Raw genomic sequence first — 13,754 nt, 5'->3', positions numbered from 1 at the left:
AGGTTTAATGGGAAAGGGGAATGGACCATTATTGAACTTGAGTGTGTAGAGGAGGCTCATGTGTAGTTTAGGATGGATGTTTCTGCTCTTATGCAATTCTACACGATTAACTCTATGTACAATTGATAAAGGGATTCAGCAACCTAATTGCTGATGTGTTTTGATTAGCTGCTCAGATGCATTAAACTCCTTTTAGAAAAATACAGTGAGCCAGCTCAGAGGCTTCTGTATGTGTATTAATTCAAAGGGGAAAGTATAAGTTTTAATTTACCACTCAGTGCAGGGAGATTAACTCTCTTCATGACTAATGAGGAATTCTGAGACGTAAGCATTTGAACTTAATGAACATCAAGATACTTAATTTCTACACTGGTTCCTACCTATCAAAACAACTCTGTTTACAAAGAGACATTTCTCCTTTTAAAAACAGTGTGTCATAAGTAAAGGTTTTTTTTGAATAATAATGAAATATAAAGGTAAATATGTTTGCCAAGTACAAATCGGTGGTAGCAGACACTTTTCAATTCAGCAAGGTGAAGGTTTGAGAGAAGTTGCATCTTTGAAATGTTAAACTGAATTTGCAAAAACACTGTGGCTTGCAGGTCTCGCTTCAGAAGTACAGGGACCTCTTGTTCTGGTCCCTCCTAACGAAGCCTTGGAGATATCTTCAGGAGCAGGTGCGGTTGAGACGGTTACTCCTGGAAACTCTGTAGAAGACAGTTCAATGACTTCAGATTATGGATATTTTCCAGATGACTCTGAACCCGTGGAGAGAGGTAAGAATAGGAAATCATTGTTTACATTTTTTAAATTGGTTATTCGTTGTAATAAAAGCAAAACAAACAATGCACACAGGAGACACAAAGTCAATTTTTTTTATGTCTTGCACTTATCAGGATGAGGAGTCAAGACACCAGTCTTGGAGAAGGAACACCAATTTGTCTAGCATGAGGAGTGAATGTTGACTTGTTGGGCTATTATTGGCTTGGAGACACAACAGTTAACTGTCAATCTTAATTTGCTAATCAACAAAGTAGACTCTGATTGGTCAAGATGTTGCCATGGGGGTTAAAGCAGAGATTTGCAGTCTTCCTGACCCCTTTTTCCAATTAACAATGTGTAATATACATTAAAATTCCTTTTGCCTACATGAAATGGGGTCCTCTGTATTAATAAATATAGCCTCTAGCATGTATTAATACATCAGACTGTGAGCTCAACTGGTAGACTTAAACTTGTTTCCTGTTTAATTCTTAGCACGGTCTATATTATTTAGTAAATGTTGCCCAATAGCAGAATCACATCTAATGTTGGCATTCAGAGGTTTGCAAGTGTGGTTTGGTTGGGGATAAAGTTAAGAATCACACAACACCAGGTTAGAGTCCAACAGGTTTATTTGGAAGTATGAGCGAAGGAGAAAGTGAGGTCTGCAGATGCTGGAGATCAGAGCTGGAAATGTGTTGCTGGAAAAGCGCAGCAGGTCAGACAGCATCCAGGGAACAGGAGAATCGACGTTTCGGGCATAAGGGCTTATGCCCGAAACGTCGATTCTCCTGTTCCCTGGATGCTGTCTGACCTGCTGCGCTTTTCCAGCAACACATTTCCAGCACCAAGTATGAGCTATAACCTGATTCGGAGATGCCAGTGTTGGACTGGGGTGTACAAAGTTAAAAATCACACAACACCAGGTTATAGTCCAACAGGTTTAATTGGAAGCACACTAGCTTTCGGAGCAACGCTCCTTCATCAGGTGATTGTGAGCTATAACCTGGTGTTGTGCGATTTTTAACTTTGTCCATCCCAGTTCAACAGTGGCTGCTTCACATCTTGGTTGAGAATGATTGAGCCTTGCCTGATGCAATTGGAATGAAGCAGGACAGTTTTCACATGTGGGGTTAAATGGCAGTAGTGGGGGCGCGGGGGGAGGGGGTGCGGAAGTCACTGTGTGGGTGGCGTTAGCACTGCCGTGGGGTGGGGGGTGGAAGTGATGTCATGTGTGGTTTTCACGTGGTCTAACTTAGCATCAAGCTTACATGGTGAACGGATGACTATGTCCATATTCATGAGGTTGCCAGTAAGACTGATCTTGGAGTGCATGGAGTAGCAGGAATTTCAGTGCGTATATCGACTAGTGAAACACATGCTGAAATTGGATAGTAGTAGAGAACCCATTTGAAAACTTCTCAACTGATATATCATGAATAAGGAACTTAACTGATTGAACCCTTGAAGTGGAACATATAAACACAGGATAGAGATTATCAAACTGTACAAGGACATTCTTTGATGCAGCTGCAGATTCAATGTTGCATTAACGTCATTCACTTTTCAAATGTATGCAAGGGGTAGGAGATTAATAGTCAGTTAATCAAAGAAACACTTCTCATGGTTACCATCTTGTGTAATAATTGTGACCCTGATCAAATTATCTCTGTCTGTGTATCATGAATATCCATAAAAGGGCAGCTGGCCGCCACTTTTGACCCTGAATGGTGCCCAGTCTTGCTCAGATTGCTTGGAAGGAGAAGGTATCTCAAACATCTGCAGAAAACATGAAGTTAGCTGTCTTGCAGTAAGCCCACAAGTGAATATCTCCGCTAATAGGATGCTGCCATCGTGCCAAAAAGCACATTTTATCCAGCATAAATGAGTAATGTGATATGTGTTTCAGTACCTGTGTGATGCCAGGTATACAGGCTAAACATCTACCAACTGGTAGCAACACAACCTGTTCAAAATTCATAGAAGGCAGCAAGGGCAGCACAGTGGCTCAGTGGTTAGCATTGCTGCCTCACAGCACCAGGAACCCAGGTTCGATTCCAGCCTCAGGCGGCTGTCTGCGTGGGTTTCTTCCCACAGTCCGAAGATGTGCAGGTCAGGTGAATTGGCCATGCTAAATTGCCCATAGTGTTAGGTGCACTAGTCTGAGGGAAATGGGTCTGGGTGGGTTACTCTTCGGAGGGTCGGTGTGGACTGGTTGGGCCAAAGGGCCTGTTTCCACACTGTAGGGAATCTAATCTAAAAAGCTGATTGTGCTCAGTAAGTCGGTGCTTTCAAGACTCAGAACATCATGTTCAATATTAGGTATGATTCTGCCATTGGGCCGCAGTGATCTGTGCCACGAGTAACACAGGAAACCCGGTTAGTTATTATTATTAGTTACATACGCCATATATAATAGGACCCACTTTGTTATAAGCAAAATGAATTTGTATGAACATTGCATATTTTTCATTGGAAAGAAGGTTAGGGAAAATGTCAGTCTGTGCTCTACTCCCCATGGCAACACCTTGACCAATCAGAGTCTACCTACAAACAGTTAAGTATTTTATTATATTTCTGTGTTTAAGTTGGTTAAACTAACTAGGGCTCTTTCTTCATGTAGTTTGAATTAGCATTCCTTTTCCAAGACTGCTTTCTTGCATCCTTATCCTGATGAGTGCAAGATGCATGGCTTTGACTGTATGTCTCCTTTTTGCAATGATTATGTTCAATATTAAGAAGTGAAATTAAGATACTGCAGATGGTGGAAATACAAAATAGAAATAGAAAATGCTTGGGAAGCTCAGCATCTAAGGACAGAGATACAAAATTAACATTTTAAGTCCCATATGACTTCCTTGGAACTGAAGAGAGGTAGAAACATTTTAGCAATATTTTAGGCTGTTCAAAAAATGGAGGAATGATCAAGTAGAACAAAAAGGAAGGGCAGGTTAGAGAATGGAAAGGTTAAATGGCAAATAGGTCATTGGGAAAAAAAGCAAAGTTAGGTGTTGTAGTAAAGGGACAGGTATTAGTCTAGCGTAAGTGTCAATGGTAGAATTAAGAGCTAATCTGTCTAAAGCCAAAAGCACGAAACCAAGAAACATACTGGCAATAGGCAAAAATTACAGTGGACAGGGAGGCTGAGCAGTGATCTTATAGAGGTTTATAAAATCACGAGGGGCATGAATAGGATAAATAATCAAGCTATTTTCTCTGGGGTGGAGGAATTCAGAACTAGAGGGCATATATTAGGGTAAGAGGGAAAAGATTTAAAAGAGACCTAAAGGGCAACATTTTCACGCAGAGGTTGGTGTATGTATGGAATGTGGTGCCAGAGGAAGTGGTGGAGGATGGTATAATTACAACGTTTAAAAGGCATCTGGATTGATATATGAATAGGAAGGGTTTAGAGGGATACAGGCCAAGTGCTGGTAAATGGGGCTAGATTAATTTGGAATATCTGGTAGACATGGACAAGATAGACCAAAGGGTCTGTTTCAGTGCTGATCACCTCTATGACTCTATAACTGAGTGTTGATCCAAAAGGCTGTAAATTTTCTGAATGGAAGATTAGATGGATTTCCTGAAATGTGCATTCAAATTGAAGATTGAATAATGAGCATGAGACTAAAATGCAGAATTACAATGACAAACAAGCAGCAAGTTGTACAGGTGGGTACAGACAGAGTGAAGGTGTACTGCAAAACAATTACCCAGATTGTGTTTGGTCTTCCCAATGTAAAAGAAACCACACTGTGAGCAGCTAGTAGTGTAAACTATGCCAGTCATAATGAAATACACTTCGTTTCAGTGCCCACACATCTGTATGGAGTGCATCGCTGCACCAATTGTCATATTGCTGCGGTTGGGCATGAGTTTGTATTAATGGAACCTCACTTCTGTGTTTCAAATCTTATCTAGGCCAGCAGCTAAAAAAAATTGCCAGATTGCAGCATGTAAAAGTGCATCTACGATGTGACCTTGTTAAATTATGAAACTGAAGATGATTGTGTTGATACTTGTCTCGAATGTGGATCTAGGGATGGATTCAATCAGTAACTGTTAATAAAAAAAATTCTGATACAATCTCTGGTGCAGATAGTTCAAATAGCGTTTGCTTGTTGAGTACCGCACTCTCGCAAACACACGTGCTGGCACATGTAAACTGAAGCTATCATCTTCAACCCTTTGAATAAACATGTCACCAGGCCAACAATTCCTTCTCTCTTCCAGACCACAACATCTGGTTGAACCATTCTGTTTATAGCCATGGAATGCTATTTGGTCCCAAGTTAAGCTTTTCAGACAAAATCATCTCCATCTCCAGAACCTCTGTTGCCTTGTCCTCTCCACATTTGCTCCAGTGCACCTGTCACTGAAACTCTCGCCCAGAATGTTTGCCAGCCCCATGATAGACTACTGTAATGTTTACTTGGATGGCCACCATTCGGTGCCCTGGGTTACTCTCAGGCCCTAGGGCACATTCAAAATTCTACTGTCTACATTCTTTCATGTTAATGCTTACTTGGCCCTTTGGTACCCAGCCATCCAATGCCTCAACGTTAAAACTCAGATTTTTGTGTTTAAATTCCTTCGTGGTCTTGAACACATTCCACTCTGTTCTCCCCATCTGTTATTTCTTCCTGTCCTAAAACTATTAGCATTCATTCCCATATTTTGATGTGCACAATATTTTTATTGCTATCTTGAGAGACCCCTTGATGGGATTCAAATATTATGTGCTAGTTAAAATTGGAGTACTGTAAGTCCTCATTATTTGCTGAGAAGCTTGTCTAAATTTTTGTTTGGATTTAGTAACAAATCTAATTCAGTAATCTTTTGCAATATATTAACAGTAAGTTTGTGTATTTCAAAGTTAGCAAGTAGAAAAGATCAATTTCAGTTCCTTTTTTGATAATTCAGTACCAAAGCTGAGTACTCAGCTTAGGTTTAGAATGACTAGATATTGAAAAAAAACTGCTTCATTTATTCAACAATATGGCTCGACTTCAACCTTGGGGAAAAAAACTCCTTACAGTATTCATGTGATCTTTTTTAACTTCACTTCAACATCTTGCTAATTTACTGTTCAATTGGAAACAGTTTGTGCTTCCTGTTTTACCTGATGGAAACTGTTAAAATTTCCCTAAACCATTTTTACGTAGGTTCTGAAAGATTAGCACATGGTGAAGACTTTATTTCACCACTCTGTGCAGTTGCAACCTCAGGGCTTGGAAGTGTAAATCTAAGCTTCTGCAACACTCGGTCCTACGATTATTACTATCAAGGTTGTAAATGATCATGTTTTGTCAACACACTATCAGTTAGAGAGATTTACTGTTGTTAAAGGCACAACATGTACATTTCCACAGAATCAACATGAATAATTTTGCAAATTTACATATCTAGCGCAAGTTGTACATTTGTACAATTACCTCTGGTGTTACAAGATGAGGTAGTAATCTAGAATAATAAATTAAAAAATAGTAGAGTATAATAGTCCAAAATTTGCTGTCAAAATAACGTTGGGGTTAATGGTGCTCAATTAATTCTGGACAAATGTCATAGATATAGACTAACTACTTCTACCTCTGTGGCTTCTCCAACTTTGCTTTAGCAGCTTCAGACAAGAGCAGATGCAAAGTTAAAGTGGAAATGTAAAAGTTACTGTCAGAAATATGTTGCTTAGTTTTATGAAGCCAGATATCAACCTATAAAAAGCTCCTTCCATGTTAGAAATAAACTGAACTTATGAAAGAAAGGTGGGTTGTCCAATTCACCCCACGTACTGTTTAATAATGTCATATGTGTTAATGCCGACCCCGACAATGAAATTATACCTTATAAACTTTGAAATTTCACTAATTCATGTTTTAATCATAGATTTGTATTGTAAAAATAGGCTTTTATTTTATTTTATGTTTGTGTTTTTTTCTTTGAATCCAGTTTTTTTTTCTCTCTCCATATTTCTTCCATTCCATTTGGAATTCATTCATTCTAATAGAAACTTGTCTCTTTGTGTTGTTAATTTCACAACCCCAAAATCAGCTTGGTTAGAGACATATACAGTTGTTTGCCCAGTTTCTCCGACTGCAATGTCATCAGTTCTGACTATTGGCAACATTCTTAAATATGCCATGGAAAATCAAGCTCATGTCAGCCACCGTGTCTACTCCTGCAGTAAATCATGACCCAAGAGTTTTGGAGTACTATACAAGATATCCCTGGAATCTGAATGAATTTTGAATGTAGTCTTAGTACTAATTGCAGAATAAATGAATAAATGGCACAATAAATAAAATTATTGATCTTTCTGTATAAGTAATAAAAATACAATATCTTTCAAATCGCTTGATTTGGTGATTACAGTGAAGATTCAAGTAGAGGAGAGTTAGCTTAATTAAGATTGGTTTGCAAAACTGTTATCTAATTGCAAATACATAATATTGCAACAATAAAAAGATGATGCACATGTTCCCTGTGAGTAATAACATTGTCAAAATGATGTACAGTTCTATTGCTCTATTTGCCTTAGGAGAAAATAATTTGGCGACACAGTTTCCAATTAAGATAGTACTTCTTGAAACTGCCTTTGCTGAGATTACTTTAGGTGTGTTATCAACTGGAATTGGGAAGGAATTTACAGTTTTCCCCCAGGGCAAATTCCTTTCCAGAGTACTGAAGTGATGAAAATAACCTTTCTAACTGAGCTTGCTCGAATCTTACTCCTCATCAGTTGATCACAGAGAAGTATTGACAAGGTGGGAGATGCAAAAATCGAAAGAAACAACTTAGAAGTGGAAGGTGGTCAGAGAAAGTAATTCATATAACAGTGCCAAGACTGAAAAAAACAGTAATGCAATAATCCTCTAAGTCCAACAGCTTTATCATTATTATTGTTCCATGTACCCGCTCGGGCTCACTGAATAGCACTCCGAGTGAGAGAGTTTTGGGTCCAAACCCCAGAGAGGCGAACACTGTGATGTGGAACTGAAAGAGTGCTTCGTTGTAAGAGGTGCTGTTTTTTAGATGTAGTATTAAACCAATGCCCATATGTCCCCAGATTAAGAAGATTGGCCTGTCCAATATTTTGTCTCTCAATCAACATCTGAAATCATATAAACATAATGATTTGGCTACTTGTTAGAGTTCTCTATGCACAAATTGGCTGCCACCTTTTTTACATTACAACATTGACAAAGTTTCCAAAGTTGTTCATTGCCTGTAAAGCACTTTGGGGTGTCCTAACACTGTGATAGATGCTAACTAAAGGCATGTTGTTTCATCTATGCTGAAATGATGCTTCCTTTTGTTTTGCAGGATCACTGGGACCTGGGGCAATATCCGCCATTGTAATTGCTGCAGTCCTTGGAGTGTCTGTATTGTTCAGCCTGATCATAATCACCGTGAGAAAGCTGTCAGCATCTTAGGCTCAATAAATGGTTAATAATAGACACTGCTGTTACTTACTGCCTTTAATTCTTGTTTTGTTAATTGAACTAACCCAATTATTTTCAGAGCATATTGCTTCAGAATGATATTTACATAGACAGTAACTATCAGAAGGGTGCAGGTGTTATAGATTTTGTAACACAAAAGATTATTAGGTATGGAGGAAGCTCAGCAGAAAACACCTTGATGTGTAGAACCCATGTAGAATACAAGAATTTGAGTTCATTATTGTTATTAGATTAAGTTTTGTTTTCAGTTTTGTTAATGACTTCTTAGTAATTTCCTTTACTGGCTGAGCCTTTGTTGCACAATGGCCATTCCAGTGAAGCTGGATGAATTATGGATTTTGTAATTGTTTTCAGTCTTTTAGACTTGCTTTCGTAGACCTGTATATTCAATCCATTAGTGTTATAGTGAAACTCTTCATACAGAAATATTTCTTAAATGCCAATATTATCTTCATTTTCCTATTGACCTGCTTGCTGTATAAAAGAAATATAATATAGAATCACCACAGTGTGGATGCAGTCCATTTGGCCCATTGAATCCATACCAACCCATCCCACCTCTGTAACCCTGCTTTTCCTATGCTAATCCAGATAGGTTGTACATCCCTGGATACTATGGCCAACCCATCTACACACCTTTTGGATTGTGGGAGGAAACCCACATAGATACAGGGAGAATGCACAAACTCCACACAGACAGTCACCTGAGACTGAAATTGAACCTTGGTTCCTAGTGTTGTGCAGCAGCAGCACTAACCACTGAGCCACCATGCCACCCCAGCACAATTTGGTGCTATTAACACAATACCAAAATTAGCATTCACCAGATTTCATTAATCTGATTTTGAAGGACTATGCAAAAATAAATGAATTGTTGAGTACACCATCTGTTTGATGGCTGTGCCTTTTTATGATGTATCAGAAATCCTTCCATATTTATAAATCTTTCCATGGTGAAGCCCTTATTTCAGACAGGACTTAGCAGAAAATTTGAGATGAGCTGAGGTACTTCCCTGAAATTTCAGAAGGTTGAACCTGTCTAGAGTGTCATTGATAACAAGGTAACACATTGCTGATGAAGAGTCTTTTTTCAGAGGAAATAAATGCCACTTTCTGGGTGCTTATGAGTCCGCAATAAACCAAAATCACTGTCACAAACGTGTGGCTTTCCAGCCTTCTATTGGCAATTAAGTAATCCACAGGATCGGCAATGGTTTCCTCAGGAGGGAAGGCAGGTAGCGATGGGGAGCTCTTCAGATTTTCTCCCTGATTGACCCTATTTCTTCCATGTGTCTCTTCCCTGAAGAGATGGTTTGGCTGCAGGTAAGATCCTGGGGGTGGGAACGGGACAGCATGGTAGTGGGCATAGGAAATGTCAAGTGTCCAGTTAGAATGCTTCAGTCAACATGAAGAGAAGGCAGGTTTGAAGGTCTATTTCTGGTCGTGATTTTTGGACGTTGGTAAATATTGTTTCATATAGTTGCAAGTGAGCAGTAAAGATGCTGATTATATGCACACTAATTATGTGACATGCTTTATTATTAATTACCTTTTATAGGGTTAAAATGTCATCAAATCTGAGAACAAATCTTGATGACTGTGAATGCCTTCCTGTACAACAGCAAATTTCTTATGCAGTAATTAGTCATGCAGTAATTTGTCAACTTGATTACTGTATGTAAGGTGACATTGTTTCCAAGTACAATGGGAAGATTAAGCAGAGCTGTCATGTTACCTTTATTATCAGTATATCATCATTCTTTTCAAGTAACTAAAAACTAAGTAATTACTTACTTTCTGACTTGTGCCTGCCTTCTGTATATGTGGCACCATCTTTGTACTCCATCCTGAATTAGTTCTACTTTCCTCTCCTATTCCTCTGGATTCTCTTAGAGTCCTAGAGTAAGAGAGAAGTACTGCACGGAAACAGACCCTTTGGTCCAATTCTTTCAAGCTGATTAGATATCCTAACCTAATCTAGTCCCATTTGCCAGCACTTGGTCCATATCCCTCCAAACCCTTCCTATTCATATACCCATCAAATGTCTTTTAAATGCTGCAATTGTACCAGCCTCCACCACTTCCTTGGGCAGCTCTTTCCATTCATCCACCACCCTCTGTGTGAAAAAGTTGCTGCTTAGGACTTTTTTATATCTTTCCCCTCTCACCTTAAACCTATGCCTTCTAGTTCAGGACTCTCCCACCCCAGAGAAAAGGCTTTGTCTATCTATCCTATCTATGCCTGTCATGATTTTATAAACCTCTATAAGCCTCCAATGTTCCAGGGAAAACAGCCCCAGCCTGTTCAGCCTCTCCCTATAGCTCAAATCCTCCAACCCTGGCAACATCCTGGTAAATCTTTTCTGAATCCTTTCAAGTTTCACAACATCTTTCTGATAGGAAGGAGACCTGAATTGCACGCAATATTCCAAAAGTGGCCTAACCAATGTCCTGTACAGCCACAGCATGACCTCCCAACTCCTATACTTAATACTCTGACCAATAAAGGAAAACAAGGCAAATGCCTTCTTCACTATCTTATTTAACTGCGACTCTACTTTCAAGGAACTATGAACCAGCACTCCAAGGTCTCTTTGTTTAGCAACACTCCCTAGGACTTTAACATTAAGTGTATAAGTCCTGCCCTGATTTGTTTTTCCTAATTTCTCTTAACAGCTTTTGTATGAACAACTGAGTTGTATCATTGCATTAAGCCATCTGATGTTGAGACAGTATCAAACCACTTTGAGTATTCCCATTAGATTTATAATGTTTACTGTGTGGACAGAGGTGAATACCCCAATTAGGTATTCCAGTTTTCTCGTACCACACAATTGTTACTGCAATGCTGTTAATCTGCTGATGAAAGTCTCTTTACATAGTTTAAAGTAGCATCTATTCCCAGGTGGGATATGTAATAGTTCTTCCTGTTGTTGCAAACCTGAAATTAATTTTAGCTCATCTTCCGCACAGTGGTCAGCCTGTCAGCATTTTAACATGGATGCAATATTGCTTTGTGGTGTTAACCTTACATGACCTTGCTTCTGGCCTCCAAACTGCTTCAGGTCTCCAATCTCTCACTATTCTCACTTGCCTCTGGCTTCTGATTTCCTGTATATTCTGTAAGTTTTCTTCAAGTAGCTTGTTTCCATTCTAAATCACCTCCGTTCCGGATACCCCAATCTTCCATGGCTTTGATCTACAATTTTTACCACTAACCAAATCCTCTTCCACATGTTCATTTCCATTGGGCAAGCTCTATTTTTTTCTGTTTAATGTACATTTGTTTGTTATCCAGAAGCTAAGTGCCACAACAGCCCATCTTTCCTATATTTGAATGATGATTCTCTTGACAAGTTACTGAGGCAGTGACGCCTGTCAGGGAGGAGAACCGACCAGGCAGAAATGTCCTGATTTTAACTTTATTCATCCGAAGTCTCATGGGGAAGTTGCCGTCTGATGCACTCTGGAAAGGGAGGGATCATATTTCCCTCCCCATCATCTTTACTGCAAAATCTGGGCCATTAACATGTCTTAATCAATTGATTTTACTTCAACAGGGGCATCCAAATGAATAATTTGGAACATGTTCTTATTGACGTTAAGTCAACTCAAGAAGATTTATTCATTTTAAAAAATCTGATTTTTAAAGTAAATTTGTAGAAATGCATGAACAAATGTACAAAAAATTTCACCACCTCAAAACATCTGAAAATACCTCACAACTGCCGAGGTAGGTTTTAGATGATAAATACCAAGACTTTCCTGAGAATTGCAACACTTTGCATGAATTTTTATTCAACAAAATCACAATGTACTGTCAGATTTATTTTCATTTTCAACCTTTGAGTTTCTTTTCCAGAGAAGACTTTTGATTATTTGATTTTACTTCAACTGAATCATTTCACACTGACCAGATCAAAACCTCTTTTTATTTTGTTTTTTAAAAAACTACAATAACTTGTGTATCTAAATAAAACAATTGAATGTTCCTAAAACTCGAAACAACCTTCGAATGTTAGTTAAGCTGCATATTTCAAAATTCATGGAATGCTGAATTAGCTGAAGTTAAAAATCACACAACACCAGGTTATAGTCCAACAGGTTTATTTAGAAGTACTTCCAATTAAACCTGTTGGACTATAACCTGGTGTTGTGTGATTTTTAACTTTGTCCACCCTAGTCCAACGCCGGCAGCTCCAATCAGAATTAGCTGGACACAAACTGTTTAATCATGCTCATCTGTGTGTGGTCTGTATGACTATTCTGCTGTTGCAACCATGTTTTGCTGTTTTATTTATTGTATACTCTGTACAGAAGTTAACAGATAAAGATGTATTTTATGATGTAAACATTTCATTGCTTTGTGCTTTCTTAGCTATTTTGAAATGATTCTCTTGAATCTAAGTATTGAACTGTGTCAGCACAGCGACATTGTAGCATCCTATGAAATACTCCCACCTCATGAGAAAATACATAAAATAATATTGTTTTAATACGAATACTCAAACTATAGTTGAATTGTACAATGTCCATGAATGGGGAATTTAACTAACGCATGGAAAATATTGTAGGATGTGGTATGTTTTGAAGGCTGGGGCTAGTCCTTAAAGGATCACTTAAACATTCCTACATTCCCAAAAGACATTGGGATACCTAGGGGACTCATTAAGAAGTGCCAGAGCAAGTTATTTAGTTTCACCTTAGCCTACAGATATTGATTTCAACTGCAGTCTACTTTGGAAGCTGCTGATTGACTGCAGCAAGCATGGAGCATTAAGGAGGATCACACATGGGGTCATGCTGATCTGTTGAACTCTGAGCCATTAACTCAGTAAGGTATTGAGGTCTTTATTTCACTAAACCTTATTAAAATACCAAAAATGGAAATGTCAAGATCAAATTACCCTTAAAACAGAAGACTGGTTTGAAGATTTAACAGAATTAGAAATTCTGTAGTTTATTTATTCATAACTTCCAGTTTCACATTGCACCTCTACTTGAAGAATATGACGCAAGAGAAACAAATTATTTGATAACATTATTGTTACCTCTTTACAGATTCCTATTTTACCTCTTTGATTCTGTTGTTTGTTTCTGTGTCAGTTTTACGCTGCTATAATGCAACATCCCAAATTTTATCACATCAGAATTTCAAATATATCATGCACAACAAGCCTTATTTAACAATAATTGCTATTTGTCTTATTAACAATTTGTTAGATTCACCCAACAATGTTTCACTGTAATTTGAATGATCTCAATTCTCAAGTCAGCATTAAAATCAGTAACAAAACCATGTATCTTAAACTTCTTATTACCGAGCATCTATTAGACTAGGAACATGCCTATTGTTCAAATATGCTGGATAATCAAGAGTTCCACACAATCAATGTAAAAGCACGCACCAAATAATATAAGCATAATGCAGGGGGTATACATATTACTGTTACACTTTATGTAAATCACAAATCATTTAATAATGCAACTTTGCCTTAAATGAAACTTACCATCAGACAGCCTTTTCAC

At 38.3% G+C, this 13,754-nt stretch overlaps 1 protein-coding gene across 1 annotated transcript in view; it reads left to right on the top strand.

Moving 5' to 3' along the window:
• Positions 1–8,219, top strand: part of LOC122556291 (protein SNORC-like) — a 29,988-nt gene extending 21,769 nt beyond the window's left edge. The window contains exons 2-3 of the mRNA XM_043702919.1: positions 603–776; positions 8,086–8,219. Of these exons, the coding sequence (XP_043558854.1) occupies positions 603–776; positions 8,086–8,195 (284 nt within the window). The 3' untranslated portion in view covers positions 8,196–8,219. The remainder of the gene's footprint in view (positions 1–602; positions 777–8,085) is intronic.
• Positions 8,220–13,754: the final 5,535 nt, after the last annotated feature.

Source organism: Chiloscyllium plagiosum, chromosome 13 (assembly GCF_004010195.1).
Source record: "Chiloscyllium plagiosum isolate BGI_BamShark_2017 chromosome 13, ASM401019v2, whole genome shotgun sequence".
In the NCBI taxonomy this organism is placed as follows: domain Eukaryota; kingdom Metazoa; phylum Chordata; class Chondrichthyes; order Orectolobiformes; family Hemiscylliidae; genus Chiloscyllium; species Chiloscyllium plagiosum.
Note: the sequence above shows the minus strand (reverse complement) of the source record. Positions and strands in the feature narration are given on the sequence as shown.